General features: G+C 42.6%; 1 protein-coding gene across 6 annotated transcripts in view; it reads left to right on the forward strand.

Moving 5' to 3' along the window:
* Syne1 (spectrin repeat containing nuclear envelope protein 1) overlaps window positions 1-22,506 on the forward strand; it is a 467,607-nt gene that overhangs the window by 340,196 nt on the left and 104,905 nt on the right. For 5 of the 6 annotated variants that reach the window (XM_042055521.1, XM_038339737.1, XM_038339736.1 and 2 more), the window contains 9 exons: window positions 2,572-2,706; window positions 3,565-3,674; window positions 6,190-6,346; window positions 7,451-7,582; window positions 7,983-8,138; window positions 8,679-8,888; window positions 15,836-15,937; window positions 18,826-18,945; window positions 21,742-21,942. In XM_042055521.1, coding sequence (XP_041911455.1) covers window positions 2,572-2,706; window positions 3,565-3,674; window positions 6,190-6,346; window positions 7,451-7,582; window positions 7,983-8,138; window positions 8,679-8,888; window positions 15,836-15,937; window positions 18,826-18,945; window positions 21,742-21,942 — 1,323 coding nt within the window. The remainder of the gene's footprint in view (window positions 1-2,571; window positions 2,707-3,564; window positions 3,675-6,189; window positions 6,347-7,450; window positions 7,583-7,982; window positions 8,139-8,678; window positions 8,889-15,835; window positions 15,938-18,825; window positions 18,946-21,741; window positions 21,943-22,506) is intronic. The other variant, XM_038339735.1, reaches the window with a different exon arrangement.

Below are 22,506 nucleotides of genomic sequence, written 5' to 3' on the forward strand. Positions count from 1 at the left end.
GTGCAGAGGCGGCCTCTGAGCGAGAGCAGAAGGCAAGAAGAAGGGTTTGCCTTTTAGAAGGGAGTATGGCACATGCGCATAGGGAACATACTCTTCCTAGTGACAGCAGTAGCTACACTGCCTCATATTGGCTGCTACGTGTGTCCTGCTAGGTCCCCCAGGGCAGGCTGGTGTAAATGCCTGGAGGCTGACACCTTGTCCGACTGCTTCTTGGCCAAGTACACTAATCTCTGAGAGCAGCGTCTCCTGCATATATAATCCATCTGTTCACATATAAATGTGGGTGAGGCCCGGCAGTGGTGGCGCATGCCTTTAGTCCCAGCACTCAGGAGGCAGAGGTGGAAGGATCTCTGTGAGTTCAAGGCCAGCCTGGTCCACAGAGCGAGTTCCAGGACAGTTAGGACTATTACACAGAGAAATCCTGTCCTGAAAAAATATTAATAATAAAAATAAAATAATTACAAACAAGCAGACAATAAATCAATAAATATGGGTGAGCAGATAGAAAGTCTCAGTGGAAGGAATGGGACTGGCGGGGCCTTCGCATCCCATTAGGATAATGAGACAAGAAGGTTGCCTGGATGATAAGTAACAGCGTTCTAGCTTTTTCCCAAGCCAAACTTTACCAAAGCAGCCATGAAGCAGTGGGTGGGTGGAGTGGTCATGGCATAGAGAGAGGACAGAGCATGTCTTAGGATTGTCACATGTAATTATCACACTAAGTCCCTTCAGAACCTCTCAGGTAACTTCTCGAATTTGTAGGGTGGTAAGTGCTGTGCCCACAGTTGATTGACACTTTATTATGCTAATTTTAATGTCGTCGAAAAAGTCTTGTTTGAACAGGAGCTATTTACTGTTTGTGGGGGGTGGGCAGGATGAGCACTATGTGTTTTTTACATAGCTCTGGCTGTCATGGAACTGCCTTGAACTCAAAGAAATCTGTCTTTGCCTCCAGGCCACCAGGACCTGTTTATTATACAGAAGTATATAAATAGATTTCTTTGAATAGCAGACATTCACAAATCAAGAGTCCTAGAATTAATTCAAGTCTAGGGGATTCATAGGTGGAGCCTGAAGCCCCACTCTTCTTTCTTTCTTTATACTTTATTTTACAAACATTTTATATTTTTAATTTTTATAGCTTTTTACAGCTTTACTTAATCTTTGAAACTTTTATACATATACACAGTGTACAATATTTCTTGATCATGTTCACTTCTTACTCAGCTCCTCAACTGCCTTAGGACCTTCAAAACATCTCCCTCCCAACTCGAAGCATCTCCCTCCCAACTCCATGTTCTCTTTTCTTTTTGTCCTTTCTTTATATTTTAACCCACTGTATTGAGCTAGTGCTGCCTTCTTACGCAATGCACTGCCATCGGAGGTGGGGGTGGGCTAAGACTTCCTGCCTCCTGAAGGAGGACTGTTCTGATGGTTGACCACTTCCTGCAGCTCTTGAAAGACCAGTTGAAGAGGCAAGGCTGGGGTAGAGGTCAGAGGATGTTCGGCCATGTTAGAAGCTCTTGCTGTGTGTTGCTAAACGTTTCAGTATCGTGACTAGATGCATGACAGAAAGAACATTAAGGATGAAAGATTTTTGCTCATGTTTTCAGAGGTTTGACTCCATGACCTCATGCTAGCATTAGTGCCAAGGCAAGGACATTATGGCCTATGGGCATGGCAGAGTCAAGCTTCTCCACTCTGGCAAGGCAAAAAAAGAAAGAAAGAAAGAAAAAAAAAGTCCCAGAGAGAATACTAGAATGGGACCAGGACCAAGATGTACCCTTCGAATGCCACCAATGTCACTCTTCCCATAACTGGACTGCTTTTTGTTTGGTTCTACTACTTCCTAGTTGTCTTCTTAGATTTTGAATCCATGGGTAGATTAAAACCCTGGATTAGGTTGGAGCCCTCATGACCTACAGGCACATGGAGAAGTATGCCTTACCGTTCTCCTGTGTATCCTCCCCCCAGCCAAGCCAATAGTCATGATTAGTCATCACGCTTTGCTCTTCCTGAATTCTAGGATGGAAACTCAGCTATGGACTTCCTGATTCTCAAAGGCATTGATCGCTTTGGTTGACAATAACCTAGAAAACTCATTGGGAAGCAAGTACTTGCTATTGTACCTATTGCGGATACCACGTGACGTGGGCAGATGGTGGCAGGGGGAAGCTTTTAGAGAAAGGACAGCAAATTTTGACTTGTAATGATTATCTGGGTAACATTTTACCTTTGTGTGACTTAAAACAGTTCATAAGAGGGGTGTTTTATGTTTTATGTGGAAAAAAAATTGGAAAAATATTTGATGACCACTTTGGAAAAAGATGGGCTTCTCTGTAAATGCTTCTGGGCAAAGTCTGTCAATTCTTCTTGTTCCTAAAACGGTCACAACTAAAAACACAACTTAGATGTGTTTTGTGTTACCATCTTTTAAAAATATGTGGTGCCATGTCCAGATGGTGGTGGCTTGAAGTCATACAAACCACACCAGAGGAGTCCTCTCCCCACTGGGGTGAGGTTTTCCTGTGGGTGGTTTGACCCTTGATTCTCATCCTAATTCATTCAAAGCAGGGAGCCACACAAGAGAAAGAAGAGAACGATGCCAACCTTACAGCTACTCAGAGCCCTGGAGTACAGGAGTGGCTGGCCCAAGCCCGAACCACACGGACCCATCAGCTGCAAAGCAGCCTCCAGCAACAGAAAGTAAAGCATCTCCTACCTTCCTCTAGATGGCAGCTCTGCCGTGGGAAGAACTTGAGTGGGTTGTTCCTACAGTCAAGGTTTTGTGGATGTAGTCTTGTTTTGTTTGCAATTCTGGGAGTGGAAACCAGGCCAGACCTTGGATGACATCCCCAGCTCTTCACTGACCGACTTTACCTTATTTCCGAATGAAGCCGGGCATAACTAGCCTATTTGGTGTGCTTCTCCATAGCTGATGACTGGTCATCCGAAAGCCATAAGATTCAGCTGTAACCTGCCTCTTTGGGGACACTTTGCTTTCTGATTTGACCTTGTTTACATCTATTCTAAGCTCTGGAATGTGTATTTTTTTAAGACATGAAATTTTTTTTTTTTTTACTTTCTAGTAGGAGCCTCATGATTTCAGATCATAAATGGTTATTCTGTTGATTAACTTGTTTGGAGACACTAACTCCATGTAAAAGGCATACTTAAGTCTTTCTCTGGTCTAGATCTCAAACTTAAGCAAATTTACTGTGAATAGAAGTAAAAGGTCAAATCACATCCCCTGATAATGCTGCTAATAAAGTTGAAGACTTGCTTGTCTTTTGTAGTCTCTGTCCTGGCTAGCTCAAGGCAGAGAAAGAAAGGAACACCTTTGACCACATGGGGGCACCATTGTCCAGCAAAAATTTTCTGTTCCTGTTGCTTTTTCTCCCCCCCCCCCCCCCCCCCCCCCAGAGGAGAATTTGCCTAAGCTGTGTCTTTTACCCTGCGCTCAGATCCACGGTTGTTCAAGCTCTTGATGTTGTGTAGCTAGAGAGCAGTGGCGGTGACGGTAGACAGTCCTCTCAGGTGACAGCCATGTTTGTGTTTGTGCAGGAGTTCGAGCAGGAGCTAGCTGAGCAGAAGAGCCTCCTCCGCTCAGTCGCTAGCCGTGGAGAGGAGATTCTGACCCAGAGTTCTGCCGTGGACGGCTCAGAAGGCCTTGGGTATGCTCCGGTCACTTTTTCCAAACTTCCACACAAGCTACCCCCACCCCCACTTCACTTTGTGATATTAAATGCTCCCGCACTGCCAGGCATTTGGTTGTGTGGATAGAAAAGTGGTTAATAATAATGACTAATGAGTTTGACTAATGGAGGCCCAGCACACCTATCCCAGGGACACCCATTTTCTGAGATATCAAATTGGATCTGTAGTATTTCCAACTGGTGACTGTACCTAACCACAGAGCATTTCCCTCTCAAGAACCTACCTAGAACATCCTTTTTTTTAAAAAAAAAATCAATGTATGAGAGATTAAGGATGTGGCCCCTTAACAAGTCTCTCCCTATAATTTCTACATGTAAAATTTTGGAACGTGGGGACCTGGTTTGGAGTGGACATTTTGAAAGTCTTACAAGAGATGAAATAGTAGAAGAAAAAGTGGAGTATCCGCAGGTGGAAAACTGAAGGAACTGCAGTCATGGGACATACCTGTATTCTGAGCCGCTCGCCTTGAGACCTTGGCTCGCTTATTAATAGAACTAGAATAATAACCAACAACCAGCATTGCAAAACGTTCTGATAATGATACAAAGAAAAGCTCCCTTTAAAATTTGAAGCAGGACAGGGTTTGTATTAAGGCCTTTAAGATGCATCAGCCATAAAGCCCCGGACAAAGGGTCACTTCTCCAGGCTGCCAGAGCGGGGCATCTCTTCACTCCTCTACCGCTCCCAGGGGCCTCTGAGGTGTTCACACATCCCTCACAGTTTCTCGAGTTCTTTTCCTTCTCTGTCTTCCATAGAAGACTGTCTGTGTTGTCTGCTTGGCAGACAATTGGTTCCACAAAAGAGCTGTGGGAATCTTGTGCAACTTTTTTGTGGTTATATAAAAAAATGCTGCTGCTGTTTCCCGCCCCCCCTCCCCTTCTCCTTGGCCTCCAGCATTGGAGGGAACCGAAATGGCAGATAAACATCTACAAGTTACGTCTCCAAATATTATTCTCATGTAAAAAGAAATTTGTCCTGCAAGGCTAGCTTTCTGTGGAAAATTCACTTAAAAAATACAACACACACATTTTTTTAATGGTTGTATAAATTCCTTAGAGAAACTACCCTTCAGTGTAATGGAGTCTAGTTCACAGGCTCTGGGCAATCTCTAGTTATTTCAAAGGAAAATCAACCGAGAATTCGTTGACATGAGAGAATATTTTCCCATGAGAAATGAAAAGACCACATTCTAATTGAAGTCTAATTGCTCTGTTTTTATATATGTCAGTCAGGAAATAGAAGAATCTGGGCAGTAACTGCCCCCTTGGTTTGATACTGAATTTTCATGCAAACCCAATGAATGGAGATGGGTACACAGTAACAAACACAGAAAAAATACCATAAGTAATCTTACTTTCTTAGGAGCTTTAAAACTTTCCATTTGAAAGTGGTTTTCTTAAAATTTCATACAATTATTGGTACTTTTTTCAATGTTGATTTTTTAAGGTCAGTGTCTGTCAACACATAGATTATTAACCCCACATAGTGAATGATCGCCATTCATCACACATAGCTATAGCGTCGCATATGGTCTATTTAATTTTCAAAACTGCATATATGAGCCAAGTGGTGGTGGCGCACACCTTTAATCCCAGCACTCGGGAGGCAGAGGCAGGCAGATCTCTGTGAGTTTAAGGCCAGGCTGGTCTACAGAGCAAGTTCCAGGAAAGCCAAGGTTACACAGAGAAACCTTGTCTTAAAACCCCAAGAAACAAACAGACAATATACCCCTGCATTCCATGGATGACATGTTCATTCACGTGTTGAGAAAACTAGGCTCAGAGATGTGACACAAGTTACCCAATGTCACAATGCTAACTGCTGTCATAGGAATTCTGCTTGCCTGTCCTGTTTCCTGCATGAGGGGGATGAAACCCAGGGCCTCATGCATGTCCAGGCAAGCGCTCTACCATGGACCCCGGCCCCCAGCCTCAGATCAGAGATTGAAAGCCTTGCTCCTCACCCAGCTCTGCTTCCGGCCCCTCATCTGTCCCTCCACAGTGCGTCCTCGATGTCCCTTGGTCTCATGGTAAAAACTCTCACTAGACTACCATTGTCCAGATTTTGAACAAGTTTATAGGCGATCTGTCACAGGCCCCTGGTCAGTGGTCACACTGTACTTCCTGATTCTGAAGCTTACAGTTATTTTATTTCACACTTGGCCATTTTCAATGCATTTTTAATACTCAAGTGTTTGTGATCCAGATATGTGAAGATGAACATGCTTATTGCCTCAATATTTCTATTTTAATTTATATTTTTTAAGGTGCAAGCCAATGACTAAGAATCTTTTTCCAGTTTTTGAGGCCAAGTCTATTAATACGAAATAAGTTATCTGTCTCATTTTCATTTTTCCCTTTCCTTCCTTCTTTTCTCCCTCCCTCCCTGTCTTTCCCTCTCCCTCCCCCCCTTCCTTTCTTCTTTCTTTTTATCTCACACATTGTAAACTTAGATTATTTATTCTTCTAATAGTGAAAAACCTGCTATGTTATCCCAGGAGTTGGGGATGGAAGGGACAAAATCATTTGCTGAAGACCAGATGAGAATGAAATGGGAAAGTCTACATCAAGAATTTAGCACCAAGCAGAAACTGCTACAGAACGTTCTGGAACAGGAACAAGAGCAAGTGGTATCAAACCTTTCCTTCCTTCCTTCCTTCCTTCCTTCCTTCCTTCCTTCCTTCCTTCCTTTCTTTCTCTCTCTCTTTCTCTCTCTCTCTCTCTCTCTCTCTCTCTCTCTCTCTCTCTCTCTCTCTCTCTCTCTCTCTCTTTCTTTCTTTCTTTCTTTCCCTTTGGGTTTATGGAACAGGGTCTTGTGTGACCCAGGTCATACCCTGGAACTTGCTATGTTCCTGAGGGTTGCCTTGAACATCTGATCTTTCTACCTCTATCTCTGACTCTCCGAAACTAAAATTACAAGCATGAACCCCTCACACTCTGTCTAAATTTAGCTTTTAGATATTAACTAATGTAAGAGATACACAGCTTATGCTAAGGGCATAAAGCAGAATAGTAATCTTTATTTTCATAATAATTCTGGAATAAACATGAAGCAAGTTATTCATCCTGTATTTTTCATAACAGGGCATTTCCCCAAATACTTGTCTTTGGTTGTGAAAATTTTTCTGATTTCTATGTAGTATTTTTCCTAAAAATGATTAATGTCTAATTTCTCATTAGCATGAACCATTAAAGCTCAATTTAATTTTTCCACACTGAAAATTATAGTTGCAAGCCAAGGATATCCATATCAAGAGGATTTCCACAAATCTGAAACTCAGCTGCCGGGCCACCGCACTTTCCACGGTTACTTCCAGCATTGAACACCATTTGCATGCCTGTCCCCAAAGCATTTGCACGCTGTGGTCCTCATGGGGGGAATCTAAAAGCAGTCAGAGGAGAAGTGAATGCTGAAAGAAAAGGGAGCAGTCTTTGTCAGATCGTTAGGATCAATTATTTTCTAAAGGTAGTGAGTGATAAAGCTTGGAAGACATCTTAGGAGGAACTGGGTAGACATCCAGGCATTCCCACCATTATCCATTGTTTCTGTTTCATCATTGAAAGTCATGGTCGTTGCCAGATCTGCCCATGGTACTCAGTAATATGTTGTGGTAAGTTATAAAATTCATATTTCTCTGGATGAGGCTTCTAGAACCTACCTTACATATACTTCCAACTTAGGAAGCTACACACGGCTCACCCACTCTTACGTAAACTGCCCTGTTTGCCCACAGCTTTACAGCAGCCCCAACAGACTCCTGGCTGGGGCGCCACTGTACAGAGGAGAAGCGCAGACTCAAGATAAGTCTTCAGTGACGTCCTTGCTGGATGGACTGAACCAGGCCTTCGAGGAGGCATCGTCACAGGTACGGCTGTGGTCTTGTCTTTCTGGGATGGGTTCTTTTGTTCCCTGCAAAGTTGTTCCATCTCTGCACGTGACTGCTGATGCCCAGCTCTAGTGAGGAGTGTTCAGGCCTAAAGGCGCTGATTCCTGAATCTCATTTTGCTTGCTATTTTTCTGTGATTTTTTTTAAAGCACCATAATTGATTTGTTTTCAATTGAAAGATGTGTTGGGAGTGGAGGGGTTGCAGGCACAGTCTCAGCCTCCAAAACTGTCCTTGATTGGCTACATCTCTGAGGATGACCTTAAACTCTTCATCTCTTGTCTTCGCGTCCCAAGGGCTGGGATTACGGGTGTGTATCATTACACTTGGATTGAAACTGATTCTTTATCTGTTTTGTGCGTCTCGTGTGTGCTTTGCCAGGGAGGGGGAGCAAAAACGCAGAATATCCACTTGGAGCAGAAATTGTATGATGGCGTGTCAGCCACTTCGACCTGGTTGGATGACGTTGAAGAGCGTTTGTTTGTGACCACAACACTTTTGCCAGAAGAAACAGAAGCTTGTCTCATCCATCAGGAGGTAAGGTTGATGATTTCTGTCTGTGCATGAAATTTCACAGCAATTGCAAAGTTGACAATTGGTAATTAGTTTTTTATATAAAAGTTATTAAGAACCAGACAGCTTTAATAAAGTGCCATGGTGTGTTTCTAAGAAGTAAAGTATGGAACAAAATTGTTTCAATATAAAAAGCTCTCAAAATATGCATGCTTTGCACTTCTATTCTTTTTAATGTGTGTATGAGAGGAGGAGAAATAGAGAACTCCGGGTTATCTCAAATCCCCTCTATATGGAACACAAGCTCTAAGGAAGGGCTTCCTACCAGCACTTTTTAAAATTTAATTTTTGGTCAATTTATCTTTTTTATCATCTAACGATATGAAGTCCCCAAGAAAAATCTCTGTAGGAACTTCCCTGACATCTATAGAAGTTCCTGAAGGCCATTCAGCTTAACTCAGTGTAGCTCTTCCTAAGAGGGAGGTCTCATAGGTTTCTAGGGGAACATGACTTGATTGACAGAGGTCTAAACGAGGAGGTGAACCTCTGCTTTCATCACCCTAGGCGCTTGCCAAGGACATTAAGGAAATGTCAGAAGAAATGGATAAGAACAAGAACTTGTTTTCCCAAGCATTCCCAGAGGACGGTGACAACCGGGATGTCATTGAAGATACTCTGGGCTGTCTTTTGGGCAGGTTATCCTTGCTGGATTCAGTTGTGAATCAGCGATGCCATCAGATGAAGGAACGCCTCCAGCAAATCCTCAACTTCCAGGTAAGCGAGAGATCACAAAGGGCGTGTGCCATTTTCAAGGAAGAACAATTATCAGCCAAGAGTACCTTACAGATGTTCATTATGTGTCGCATGTTTGTAGCGGGGTATCTGAGGGTGTGTGTGTGAATACACATATGTGGGGGGGGTGTGTACACGGTATGTGCAGGAGTGTTGAGGACAGAGGTCCGCTCTGGGTGTCATTCCTCAGGAATCATCCACCTTGTATTTGTTTTACCCTTTATACATGTCTTTATTTAATATGGCTGTATGGAGCAGGAAACATGCATGTAACCTTGGCATGAATGTTGAGATCAGAGGACAATTCATGAGAGTCTATTCTTTCCTTCCACCATGTGAGTCCTGGGGAAGGACCTAAGGTCATAGCACTTGGGAAGAAAGTTCCTTTACCCACTGAGCCATCTTTCCGGCCCACCCACATTATGTCTTGGAGCAAGGTCTCTCACAGGGACCTGGGATTCACTGTCACTAGGGCTGCCCCGTGAATCCCAGGTATCTAGGTATCTAATCTCTGCCTCTGCAGGGCTAGAGACTCCAAGTGCATTGATGCTCTGGGTTTTTTTAGATGGGTTTTGAGGACCAAACTCAGGTCCCTGTGTTTGCCCAACAAGCACTTAATGTCTGAGCTATCTCTCGGCCCCATCTTACAAACATCTTCTTAATGGATAATGAAGAGCTCGGGCCTTGCTAGAGTGGACTGAACTCAAGATTTAGAGAGCCGAGTTTCATGCTTTTAGAATTGGAAGGTTGAGAAAACCCCTCAGCCGAACTAAGAGCTGAGTAAAAGTTTAAATTCAACCACTAAAAGCCAAATTATCACTTAGTGTAATTTTCAGTTGGTAATAGTAGATTTTAATCATTGTTCCCAAAGAACACGCAGGAGGTGCTAGAATATCGAAAATATCCCGAACCTCACCACTCAAGAGTCTTGGACATGGTTGTCGTCTGATTTCTTCTGTTTCGCTTAGAATTACACCAGAAACTTATTGCACTACTTTCCAACTCTAACCCTTCAGATTTATTACCTTTTATTGTCATATTAGGATCCCAGGGCCAGATATGTAATTGTGTGCTTATGAAACATTTTCGGTCTCGAGTCACTGGAAAAAGATGGGAAGGTCACCGATAAACTCTTAGTGTTGCTGGCCTCCATGCCCAGTAGAAAGGGCACTGTTCAGAGTAAGTTTCAACTTTTGCTACTTTTCAGCAAACAGGAAAACTCAAAGTCATTTTTGATTTGTAAAAAAAGTTACTATGAAGTATCAAATGTTGGTTTTTTACCAAGAAACATGGAACTTTCTAGATAGTCAAATAAAGTGATATATTATTACCACTTTTAAATAATCTATAGTCTTAAAAGTATATAGTGAGGAATGGCAAGCTGGCTCAGTAGCTAAAGGTGCTCGCTGCCAAGACTAAAGACCCGAGCTTGAGCCCCTTAACCTGCTTGCTACAAGTACAGAACTGACTCTTGCATCTTGTCCTCTGACCTTGACATATGTGCTGTGGCACACAAACATAAAATAAATAAAAACATGATAAAATATATATTTACTAAAACTAATTGGTTCATTTTTTTCAGTACCCAAATTTTTTCATGAATCATTTTTTTTTTTAATTCTTGTGACATCGCTTCTAGGTAAATGTTTTCCAAACAGAATGGAAATTAAGAATAAGTTCTCTGAAGTTAACATCCTGTATTCATTTGTTCTGTTGGCCTTGATGGCTCACCTTAGTTTTAAAACCAATTCTGCAGGCTGGGCTTCAACTCACTATGTAGCCCAGGCTCTCTTGTCTCTACAGGCATATGCTTCCATGCTAAGCTTAAAATTCCTGCTTTGTCACTTGGTGCTGTATGATCTTAGTTGCTTAATTATCTTGAGCCTCAGTGTCTTCAACTATTAAGTCAAACCCATAGTCATTGCCTCACAATATTGCAAGACTTCAACAAGTTCAAATAATTGAGATCAGTCGATTCTAATACATAGCAATCACTCAACAAATTTTATAAACATAATTGTGCTACAAAGTAGTATTAAAAACAACAGAGGGTCTACAGTCAGTAGAAAGCTCACGTTCCTTCTCTAGAGTTACTCAGCACTCAAGAGTTGGTTTGGGACTTGAGGGCAAGGGCACTTTAGCACTGCATGGTGTTGGGGTGGTGAGCAGGCGAACAGAGACTAGCAGCTCAACTCAAGATGCGTTCTGAGAGCAGAGTGAGTAGCAAGGCATTTGCTAGAGGCTTGGCTATGGGGAATGAGAGAAAAGATGAGCGCTAAAGAACTCAAGGACTCTGACTTGCACAGCTGGAGGTCTTGACAAAGGAGCCAGACAGATAGCGGTGCCATTGACCAAGGGAGCAGACTGTTTTGCTGGAACTGCTTTGGCCGAGATATGGGTGGCACTAAGATATACTGCTAAGAGTCTCAGTAGGCATGTGATTGTGTGGTGACTATAGCATAGAAGAAAGGCGTGGAAGTATTTGCCCATCTGTGCCTGTTGGGTTGCATGATACAGAACAAGGAAAGATAAATACACTTGGAACCGAAAAGCAGGGTTGATTATCTGGGCGTTACATTTTGCACCAGTGTATACTGACTGTGTCAGTAAAGTCAAAAGGACCATTATGTTATGAAAAATTAATTTTCATTTACTCTATAATTTATCTACTATATGGAAAAATGCCCGATTATTACAGCGTCTTAGTCTGTAAACCATGCAAGAGGCTTGCTGAGCCCTGCAGTTGTGAAATTCTCCAAGGTGTGTTTACTTCTCTCCAGTTGCTTCCACCAAGTTCATGTTTGCTGCAGTTTTGAATTCGGTTATTATAACTGATGACAGAAAAATGTGAACTAGGCATAACTTCTTAGGAATTTATTTTGTTGTAGGGGACCATGGAAATGACAAGTAATCACGAAACTCTCTTTAAATCATGCTCTTCGTTTTTCTTCTGTCAAGGAGTTTCTACTTGTTGCTGGCCAGGTCACAAACAACAACTGGCAGTTCAAACATTCATGTTCCAATTTAATTGAGAGAAAGAACCCTAATAATAAGATAATGAAGGGTCAAGTCGTAGGCACGAACCATTTTCTGCTGGGTTGCTGGTACTCAACAGCTGGTGGCATGGGGTGCCCTGGTTTCTATATCATCAATTAGAATGGCCTCTGAGCCATCTCTCCAGCCCCTCTTGCCCAACTTTTAAAAAATTCTAGAATATTCCCCCTAGACTGTCTCAATGATCTGTATGTTTTGAGTATTACGTGTATAGAGCCAGAACCAAATTAGCTGTCTCTCCTCTGGTATTTACCCATAGACGAATCCCAAATACATTTTCTGGGTATGTAACTGAATATTCTTAAGTGACTTTTAAAAGTGAGGCACTAAGGAATTCTTTAATAATAGCAGTGAGTCAGCATTACTGATTTGAAGGCTTCAAAATGTCCATGAATTTGTTTTTCAAATGACTCACACCCTCCCTTTACTCCTTGTTTGAAAGAAATCGTAATGTCTGTTATGTTTATTATATTATATACCGATTCTTTAATTCTTGTTATATCACAACCATAATAATGATAATTTGTTGAATTATTTGGATTTTATTTCTTCTTTTGTTTTTGTTTTTTTTTTTCTCCTGGTTTTTCAAGACAGGGTTTCTCATTGTAACTTTATTCACTCTGGAAACCAGGCTGGCCTTGAACTCATAGAGATCCGCCCTGCCTCTGCCTTCCCGAGTGCTGGGATTAAAGGCATGTGCCACCACTGCCTGACCCTTTCTTGTTTTTAATCCTTGAGAAAATAACAAAAACCATTACCCTCACCTAGCAATTCTTACTTAGTAATTTCTACATGAACCACATTATTGTTTTCTTGGCTAATAGTTACCATGGCTTCCAGAAATAACATACCATTTTCTGGTCTGTTCTGTAGAACATGAGGAAAATACCCTCTTGAAAAGACCAAGAGGTATAATGTAAATGTTCATACTGCCTTTCTGACCTGTATTAGGTTATGTCTACTCATCTGGATGAGCTGACGAATTGAACTGATACAGCCTTAAGTTATATAGGTGACCATGGACAGTCAGGGAGGACTCAAATATCCCTCTCACCAGTGGTCAGGATTCTATTCAAATGAGTGAGAAATATCTTTCATTTTGTTTACAAACAAGTCCTAATTCTAAGAGCTTGTGACCTCTTCTTGAATGCTGTTGAGTAACAGGAACATATTTGGAAGCCATGAAAAACTCATCGTTCTCCCAGTCCTCTCAGAAGGCTTTCCTATTTAGCTGGTTGCTGAGCTTGCAGCTCAGCTTCAGTTTGGTTGTGACAACTCTTGCTTTTTTTCTAGCCCACTTGGCACTATATTTTCATTTCAGCCTGCCTGCCTGCCTGCCTGCCTGCCTGCCTGCCTGCCTGCCTGCCTGCCTGCCTGCCTGCCTGCCTGCCTGCCTGCCTGCCTTCCTTCCTTCCTTCCTTCCTTCCTTCCTTCCTTCCTTCCTTCCTTCCTTCCTTCCTTCCTCCTCCCTCCCTTTTTTACCACCCTACCTCCCTCCCTCCTTCCTTCCCTCCCTCCCTCCCTACCTCCCTCCCTCCTTCCCTCCCTCCCTCCCTCCCTCCTTCTCTCCCTCTCTCCTTTCCTTCCAATTTCTAGTGATCAAGCCCTGGGACTTTTTCCATGCTAAAACAATGCTGCACCACTCAGCACACCCCAGCCCTCAATTTTCTTTCTTGATTTCTACATTACTTTGCTTTTCCACCTTGCATTATGATGCCTGTATACATTCATTTTTAAGAACATACTTTTTACCTATATGAGTGTTTTGCCCATGTGTATGTGTATACATATAACCCATGGGTGTCTAGTGCCAGAAGAGGCCAGAAGAGGGCACTGGAGTCCCTGGAACTGGAGGGAGAGACACTTCTAAGAGGCCATATGGCTACAAGGACCCAAACTTGGGTCCTCTGCAAGAGCAACAGGTGCTCTTAACTTCTGAGCCATCTCTCCAGCCCCTGTATTTATTCTTTTTTCCAATTTAAACAAATTTAATTTAAGAATAAATTAAGTTTGTCTTTCCCTTTATTGAAAATAGATTTTTTTCTCACATAATATATCCTGATTGCCATTTCCCCTCCTCTACTGCTCCCAGTTCTTTCCCACCGCCCCCCATCCAGATCCACCTCCTTTCTGTCTCTCATCAGAAACAGACAGGTTTCTATGGAATGTAATATAATATAAAACATAAAACAGAAGTTAACACATCAGAATTGAACAAAACAAACAAATAGAAGTAAAAAAAAACAAGAAAAGACACAAGAGACCCACTGTTTGCATACTCAGAAATCCCATGAAAACATTAAACTGTATATATATATATATATATATATAATATATATATATACACACACACAGATAGATAGATAGATAGATAGATAGATAGATAAATAGATGATAGATAAATGAAGAACTTGGGGTTAAAAACAGAATATATATGATATATTTTTAAAAAGAAAAGTTCTAGAATTATGAGACAAAGAACCTCCAGAGATGCCCTTGAGTTCATTTTTCTGTGGCCATCTACTGCTGGGTGTGCCGCCTGTCATTAAGAGTAGTTTTCTCAATGAGATTCACTCAGAGGAAAGTAAAATTTCATATTCTTGATTAGGAAATGTCTCTCTGTCTGTGACCAGTTCCCCACTGAAGAGGATGCTGCAAGCTAAGCTTCAGGCTGTGGTGAACACTCAGCCCTCACCTGTGTTTGATATTCATGAGAGAGAGAACCAGGCCTGATGGTTCTCAGTTCTCTCAAGTCAGAGGTGGAAGTATTGGAAGTTAAAAGCAGTCTGGGCAACTTAGCAAGACTTCATCTCAAAAGAAAATTAAAACAGAAAGAGCGCTGAAGTGATGTCTCATTGGGGACCACATCCCTAGCATGTGAGAGGCACTGGGATCAAACCTCAGTACCTCAAAACAAAAGGAGCAACAGCAACAACAGTAAAGACATAAAAGAGGGGAAAGGAAAAGATCATTTTAGCTTTAATTTCTGGGAATATCATCCTCAAGCTGAGAGCACTTGCTGAAGCTGCTTACTGCTACTTGCTGTTCAGTTTCAGGGCATCTTCCACCCTCTCCTGGCCTTTCTGACACCTTCACTCACATGCTCGTCTACGTACACATAATAAAAATAAATCTTAGAAGTTTCAAAATTCAAAGTAGATTTTAGAACCCCAAATGGAAAGTTTTTTTTTTTTTTAATGAAGTATCTGGAAGGATAATGCACAGGTTATTTACAACATTATGTGCCTGTCTTTAGAGGACTTGAGCATCTCTGGAGTTCTATCTGCAGAGGGTTCTGGAAGAAATTCCCATAGTGTTTGTGACACTGAATTCTAGGGAGATGGGAACAAAAGTCTACTTGCCCCGGGGGAAATGAATGTTATACCAACGTAAGGATGTTACCAAAGTCTAATTTGGTAAACTAGTGAGTTTTATTGGAATACTTAGAGGGATATGACTGAAGGGCTGCTGCTTAGAGCAACAGAATTGACTCAAAGACAGCTGTATTACAAAAATACAACCCGGCAGTCCTTATTGCTTAAAAACCTTTGGGGCAAGGAAGAGACCTAGTGTATCTGTTCAGTTTCAGGGACTTCCTGAAACCCTGGAGTTGTTTATTTCAGTGTTAATGTGCTTCCTTATAGGGTGGAATCTTCCACCTCCTTTTAGAACATTGTTTCACTGCCCTTTAAACCATCTGTACCTTAATCAGTCTCCCGCCAAACTGGAAGATTTTCATCTCGGAAGAAACTGCTACACAGCATTCAGAGTCAGAGCTGCGTCTGTGCATCATCTCTGTGAATCTGTCTGATACTGTAACCATTTCTATCCCCTGTTCACGTGTTGTCTTTCCATTGCTTTCCCCCCCCCCCCAGAATGACCTGAAGGTGCTGTTTACATCATTAGCTGATAACAAATACATCATTCTGCAGAAACTGGCAAATGTGTTTGAACAGCCCATTGTGGAACAGATACAGGTATGTACAGCTGTCCCAGATATAGGTATGTACAGGTATGTCCCAGAATCGCAGATATACAGATCACAGACACAGGTATGTACAGGTGTGTTTCAGAATAGCAGATATGCTTTTCTGTAGGACATCAAATATTCTTTGACTGGTTAGTGACAAGCTATAGCACTTTTATTCATTGTGTATTTTATGTGTCAACACTGGGTTTGAAGAATGTGCTCAGTGATACTGACTTGGTCACTTCTACATGCAACTATGGAATCTGGTTTCAGAAGTGACAATGGTGAGAGGTGCTGACCTGAAGGAATTTTCTACTCCAATATGAGATCAAATATGACCTCTATGATGTAGGAAAAGAAGAGGACAATCTCGGGTGTGGGCCCCCACCATCTCCTTTATTTGAGGCAGGCCTCTTCTGTTATGATTCACTGCTGACCATACCAGGCTAGCTGGCCTGTGAGCTTTCAGGGCTTCCCTGTCTTCACTTCCCAATCCCCTGTGGGAGAATGTGATTACGGACACCTGCTACTGTGTTTGGTTTTCTGTGGTTTCTAAGGATCGGAACTCCAGTTATCAGTTTTGCCAGTCAATCCCTTTACCGACTGAGCTACCTCTTCAGTTCCCAAAAATGTTCTTATTCTATGTTCCTACTTTACTGTTGGGATCTTTATAGAACTCTGGGTCAGACATAAATTTCTCTCAGTTTGTAGATGCGTGTTTCCAATGCTGACTTGAGAAACCAAAAGTCTTTCTAATTCCCAAAGGTCCCCAGGGTTTTAAAATATCACAATTGCATGCCTTGGGGAGGGCCTATTTTTATCCCCTGAGCTGGGAACTCAGTAGGCTCTTTTGGTTGGATTTCTGCCTTTCTATTTTGAAATCTTTTCAAGTGGTTTGTTTAATTCTTCTTATTTCTTCTTTCATCTGCCTCCTTTGGTAAAATTCTTTCATGGGATATTACATTTAATTATCTTTAATTATCTTTTTTGAGAGATCTTTTTTCTTTTTGTCCCAGAAAGTCCAGAAAGTAAACACATGCATGATTTTTTTTGTAATATACCTGGATGTATTCATGGTTTGGTGTTCGGCGTTTATTTTTTCCATACGATCTGTTTTCCCTGGGTCCCTTTATTTGTCTGCTGCCTTTGTCTCTGTCTGTCATGTTGGATAGTCTTGGTTTCAGGGTCATCTTCTGCTGTCTGTTTACACCTGGCTCGGGGCTTAAACAGTTGAATGGGAACCTGAAGTAAGGATGAAACAGTAGTTTTGAGGAGATAACATTTTTGGCTCGTTACGTCGTTTGTTGGACGATCTTTCTGTTCAAATTTTAAGCTTCCTCAGTTGGTCTTATGAACCCTTCTCTCTCTAGACAGTAGAGGAGTGACCACAGCCCTTCCTGAAACAGTAGGCTTGAGGCCTCGTGCACAGTGTTTTCTTCTTTCCACACTCCATTTTCTTTCTTCGCCCCCTTCCTCCTTTCATCTCTCACCTCTTACTTCCCTTCCTTCTTCCTTCTTCTCTCCCTTTCTTTCTTCCTTCCCTTCCTTCTGTCTCTCTCCATCCTCCCCCTTCCCTCCTGCCTCTTCTTCCCTCCCACCTTCCCTTCCTCCCTTCTCTCCTTCCTTCCTCCTTGCTATATAGGTGAGCTGCCTCCCAAGTGCCAGGATTATAGGCACAAGCTACCACTTCCAGGTCTCTTCTTTGAATCCAGTATTTAAACCTATCACCACATCCATCACCCCTTAGTCTAGAAAGCCCCCTTCTCTTCTTCAGATAATAAGCTTTGTGTCTCTAATCGGGAAGGAAAGGGTAATATGGCATGAAGCAGGGACTGGGGATTTCCTTCTCTTGGCAGCTTTTCCCTAGCTCTGTGGCTCTCTCCTGCGAGTCCCCGAGACCCCCGGTGCTCTGGATGCTTCGGGCGCAGTTCCTCTGCTAGGTTAGTACTCGGCTTTCTCAGGCTTAGTAAAATTTCGTGTATGTGTCCAAATTCTAACACTGAAAATGTGTTGGGCGTGTAGCCTTCCCGGTTTCCTGGCCCCAGCAGACTCAAGGAGGAAAGCACTCCAAAAACAAACAAACAAAATATTTGCTGTTATTGCAGAGAGCTTTCGGGGAAGGAAAACGTGGACACATGTTTCATCGGCCATCTGGAGTCCAGACGCTTCTCATTGTCAAGGGCAACTGGGTTGTTCTTCTTCCAAAAGCCCACTTAGACCGGCCTGCTGGTCTGCCACCTCCCTCCTCTGCTCCCCGGTCAGAGAAGAGTTGCTTCATGAAGTTTAGGGTCTCGTTGTATTTAGGTCTGTTTTGTTTTCTGCTGGCATTCTGACAAGACTCTCTACTCCTTGAAGTTGAGGACAAGGTCTCCCCTTTCTACAGACCTTACATTGGGCAGACAAGGGCTCAGCCACTTGAATCCTTGCTAATTGGTTTCTAGGCTTTACAGTGAGGACCATTCCTTGAGCAACTTTCCTTACACATCCCTAGTGCCACCCTGGCACAGTCTCTGGGGATGCTTTGTTGTGTTCCAGGAAGCACCATGGGTCCCCTAGACATCTCAAGTACATACCTTGTTCACACTGCATCCTATACATTATTTCCTGTGTAGGTGTGGTCATGTACACATCCCTTGCTTAAAGAGACCATTCTTCACCCACCTCGCCACCCTAACTCTACCCTTCCTCCTTGCCTAAGAAGGCTGATGCATATTATAGTAAAATACCTTCTCCTTTTTCCAGGAGTATGCAGGGATGCTTTTTATGCTCTACTGAAGTTAGTCTCTTCTTATGTATTTAAAATCATTTTGGGGGCAGTAGTGGTAGACCAAAAAGTCAAACACGTACCTCCTGTGAGGGCAGAAATGTTAACAAAATGTTGTACATCTCACCTAGGCTATACAACAGGCTGAAGAGGGACTGAAGGAACTGGACGGTGGAATTGCTGAGTTGAAGCGGCGTGGTGATAAGTTGCAGGTGGAGCAGCCTACCCTGCAAGAACTCTCCAAGCTCCAGGTAGCATCCCCACCGGGTCGGCTCAGCCTCGGTGGCCCCTCCAGCTCACCCTCAATGGTCCATCCTGATTTAAAAATCAGAAAAACATTGTTTCCACTCTTCTCTTGGAATATTTTCACCTTTTTTGTTTGTTTGTTTTTGAGATGGTTTCTCTGTGTAGCTCTGGCTGTCCTGGAGCTTACTCTGTAGACCAGGCTGGCCTCGACCTCACAGAGATTCTCCTGCCTGTGCCTCCCTGAGTGCTAGGATTAAAGGTGTGTGCCACCACTGCCTGGCCTCTTTTGGAAATTACTAAAACAAAAGTCATGTCATTTAGGTTTTAACTTTTATGTCCAAGTAAGGAAAAATATCTGAACTCTTGGTCATTTTTGAATACAATAGAATAAATTATATTCTCATGCTCCTAGCATTCATATTTTTTCTGACACACGCTCTTATATTTTTGGTTGTGAGCCTAGCCTTTAACAGCTGAGCCATCTCTCCAGCCCATGACATGTGCTCTTATGATGAAGTTTGAACACCATGCTGTATTTTAGTGGTTACGTGTATTTATTTCTGCTCTTGAAAATATAATCATCATTATCGCTCCTACCAGTAAAATGAAAAGGGAGAGGATTTTAGTTCAATGTTGGTGTATATCACTAGGGGCGGTTTAACAGAGTGAGTATTCAAGGTAGAACTTTTTAGAATGTTTTTTTTTTCAAAGTGGGAGTTTGTCTGGCACACGTGCTGGGATGTAATACAGATGTTCAATTCTAGAGCAGCAACAAAGCAGATTTTCCATTACCTTTCAGGGACGAAAAAAATACCATTTAGCATTAATTCTGACACCTATGCAGAACTTATACACAGGACAGAGGGCGAAACTGAAGTACCTCACCAGGCCAGTGAAGTTTAGTGCCTTAGAAAAAAGAAGCTGGATTTTTAAAATATGTAAACTATATATAGTTGGGCATAACCACACAGTGTGTTAGTTTGTCTGTGGGGATGACTGCAGAATACTTTGGGGATGGTAGTGAATTAAGCACAAAGTCTCAAGTCCTTCCCTGAGAAAATGCAACAGCTCTTCCAAACAAGAAGTCGCTCTTAGTCTGACTGTCTCGGGCCTTTGGCTGGCATTTTCAGATGTCACAGGGCAGACCTCCCCCGCCCTCTTGCCCTTCCTTTAGATCTCCTCGCAGCGCTTCGGCGTCAGGTGTAAGAGTCAAATGTCATAGCCGTAAACAAGCATTCAAGTTGAGCTTTTCCAGATCGAACGGTTTTGGCTGCCCCACCTCAGCGTGAGGCATTAATCAGGCCCATCTGCCTCCAGTAAATTTTGTTTGGTGTCTCACCAGCTCCTAAAATGCCTCTCCAGATTAAACCGCTGTTTACTTCACCATGTTTGGCAGAGTTGTTGCCTTTTTAAGTCTGAAGGTTTTGCTTCTCACATTAAAGTCCCTTGGTTTTTTGGCTCCCTGTTTGAAAGGTGGTTGCCCCAAAATCTGATGCCAGTTAGCAGAGAGCAATGGGAGAGACGCTCTGCTAATTTACTGTAAGATTAAATAAACACTAAGGACACGGAAACAGTGGGAGTCAGGTTTTCTGTGGCATCTCCCTTTGCCTCGGGGACATTTTTGTTCAGCATCTTAACCCCACGTCCCATCACGGATGAGCAACAGCGTGAGCAGACAGTCAGGAAATTACCTCATGAGTCGATTCTAGGAAATACTTTGGTTTAGATTGCTTGGAATTTTTTTTTTTTTAGTTATTTTAATTTTTATATGTATGAGTATCTGGGCTGCATTTATATCTGTGCACCATGTGTGTGCCTGGTACCCACAGAAGCCACAAGAGGGCATTGAATCCCCACAGACTGGAGTTGAAATTGGTTGTGAGCCACGGAGTGGGTGATGGCTCCTCTGGTTGAGCATCCGGTGCTGGCAACCACCCGAGCCTCTCTCTAGTCCTTCCTCCTTCCTTAGAATCTTGAAAAGTTAAGCTGTAGCGTGTGTGTGTGTGTGTGTGTGTGTGTGTGTGTGTGTGTGTGTACGTGCACATTTGCTGGTGATCAAACCCAAGGCCTTCTGCCTGCTAGACAAGTGCTGGACTAGTAAGCTACATTCTCAACCCTATATTTTTACTTTCTTAGTAAATGTAAATTGTATCTTAATATTTGGCATAGACTCTAATTTTACTTTTCCCCCAACAGTTGTGCTCCTTCCACACCATGTTACTTGCTGGGTTTATCCTTCACCCTAGCCATGGCCTTCTTAAATCGTTGTGAATTTAGTGCATCTTCTTCAGTTCTTCTTATGTGATTTATGATTTGTTCATTAAGAGCAAAATCAAATTAAAAGCAGAAAGGAGTGTGTAAGATTGCCAAACGAGATTAACAAAAGAACTTGAATAACCAAAGATCAAACCCTGGGAAAGTCACAATCCCATGCATATGTATTAAAGATGTGGGGAGAGATGTCCAGAGTATCCTTCCTTCCTTCCTTCCTTTCTTTTCTTCCTTTCTTTTCTTTCTTCCTTCCTTCCCCCCTCCCTCCCTTCTTTTCTTCTCTCTCTCTCTCTCTCTCTCTCTCTCTCTCTCTCTCTCTCTTCTTTCTCTCCTCTCTCTCTCCTCTCTCTCTCTCTCTCTCTCTCTCCTTTTCTTTTTGGAGAGTTTCCAGGTGAGGATGATAAGACAGGCAGCTAGCTTCCACACAGAGTCCCTGGGGAAGGAGTGGCCTTGGCAGGGTAGTGGGCAGGTGATGGGTTCGGTACTGCAGCTTTGTGACTGAGACTAGTATGAATGTCTCTGCTTCTCAGGACATGTACGATGAGCTATTGGTGACCATCAGTTCCCGGAGGAGCAGCCTCAACCAGAACCTTGCGCTCAAGAGTCAGTATGATAGAGCCTTGCAAGATCTGGCAGACTTGCTGGACACGGGGCAAGAGAAGATGGCAGGGGACCACAAAATCATTGTGTCCTCCAAAGAAGAAATTCAACAACTGCTAGACAAGCACAAGGTGAGGAGAGGGCAGGAAATGTAGCTGAAATAGCGTATTCTGAAACCCTTATGTAGATGGAAGAAAACCTAATAAACTCGGGCTTCATCAGTTGGATAATTTGCACCTCTAAATAGGCTGTAAATATCTGTCCAAATCCACCAGCATCTGAAGCAGAGAGAAACGGTAAAGGGTATTGTTTTATGATTTTGTAAAATTAAAGAAAAAGTAATCATATAAGTAATTTTATCAGTCCCCTATGAATATTAAACCAATTGTCTTCATACATAAATGTAGGAGAAACCCAAAACCTTTCTTTAGGGGACCCAGATTCATCATTTTTTAAAGACAGGGTCTCATGTAGCACAAGCTGGCCTCAAGCTCACTATATAGCCGAGGATGACTTTGGACTTCTGATCTTCTTGCCTTCACCTCCTGAGATCTGGAATTAACAGTATATGCAACCAAGCATAAGTTTATGTGGTCCCCTAGGTATCCTTTAGGGTTTGCTGTCCACCAGGCCCTTTGGACCCTCCCTTGTCCCTGCCTAGACTCCTCACTCCACTCTGGGAATGCAGGGCTGCC

This window comes from Arvicola amphibius, chromosome 8, assembly GCF_903992535.2.
Source record: "Arvicola amphibius chromosome 8, mArvAmp1.2, whole genome shotgun sequence".
Taxonomy (NCBI): domain Eukaryota; kingdom Metazoa; phylum Chordata; class Mammalia; order Rodentia; family Cricetidae; genus Arvicola; species Arvicola amphibius.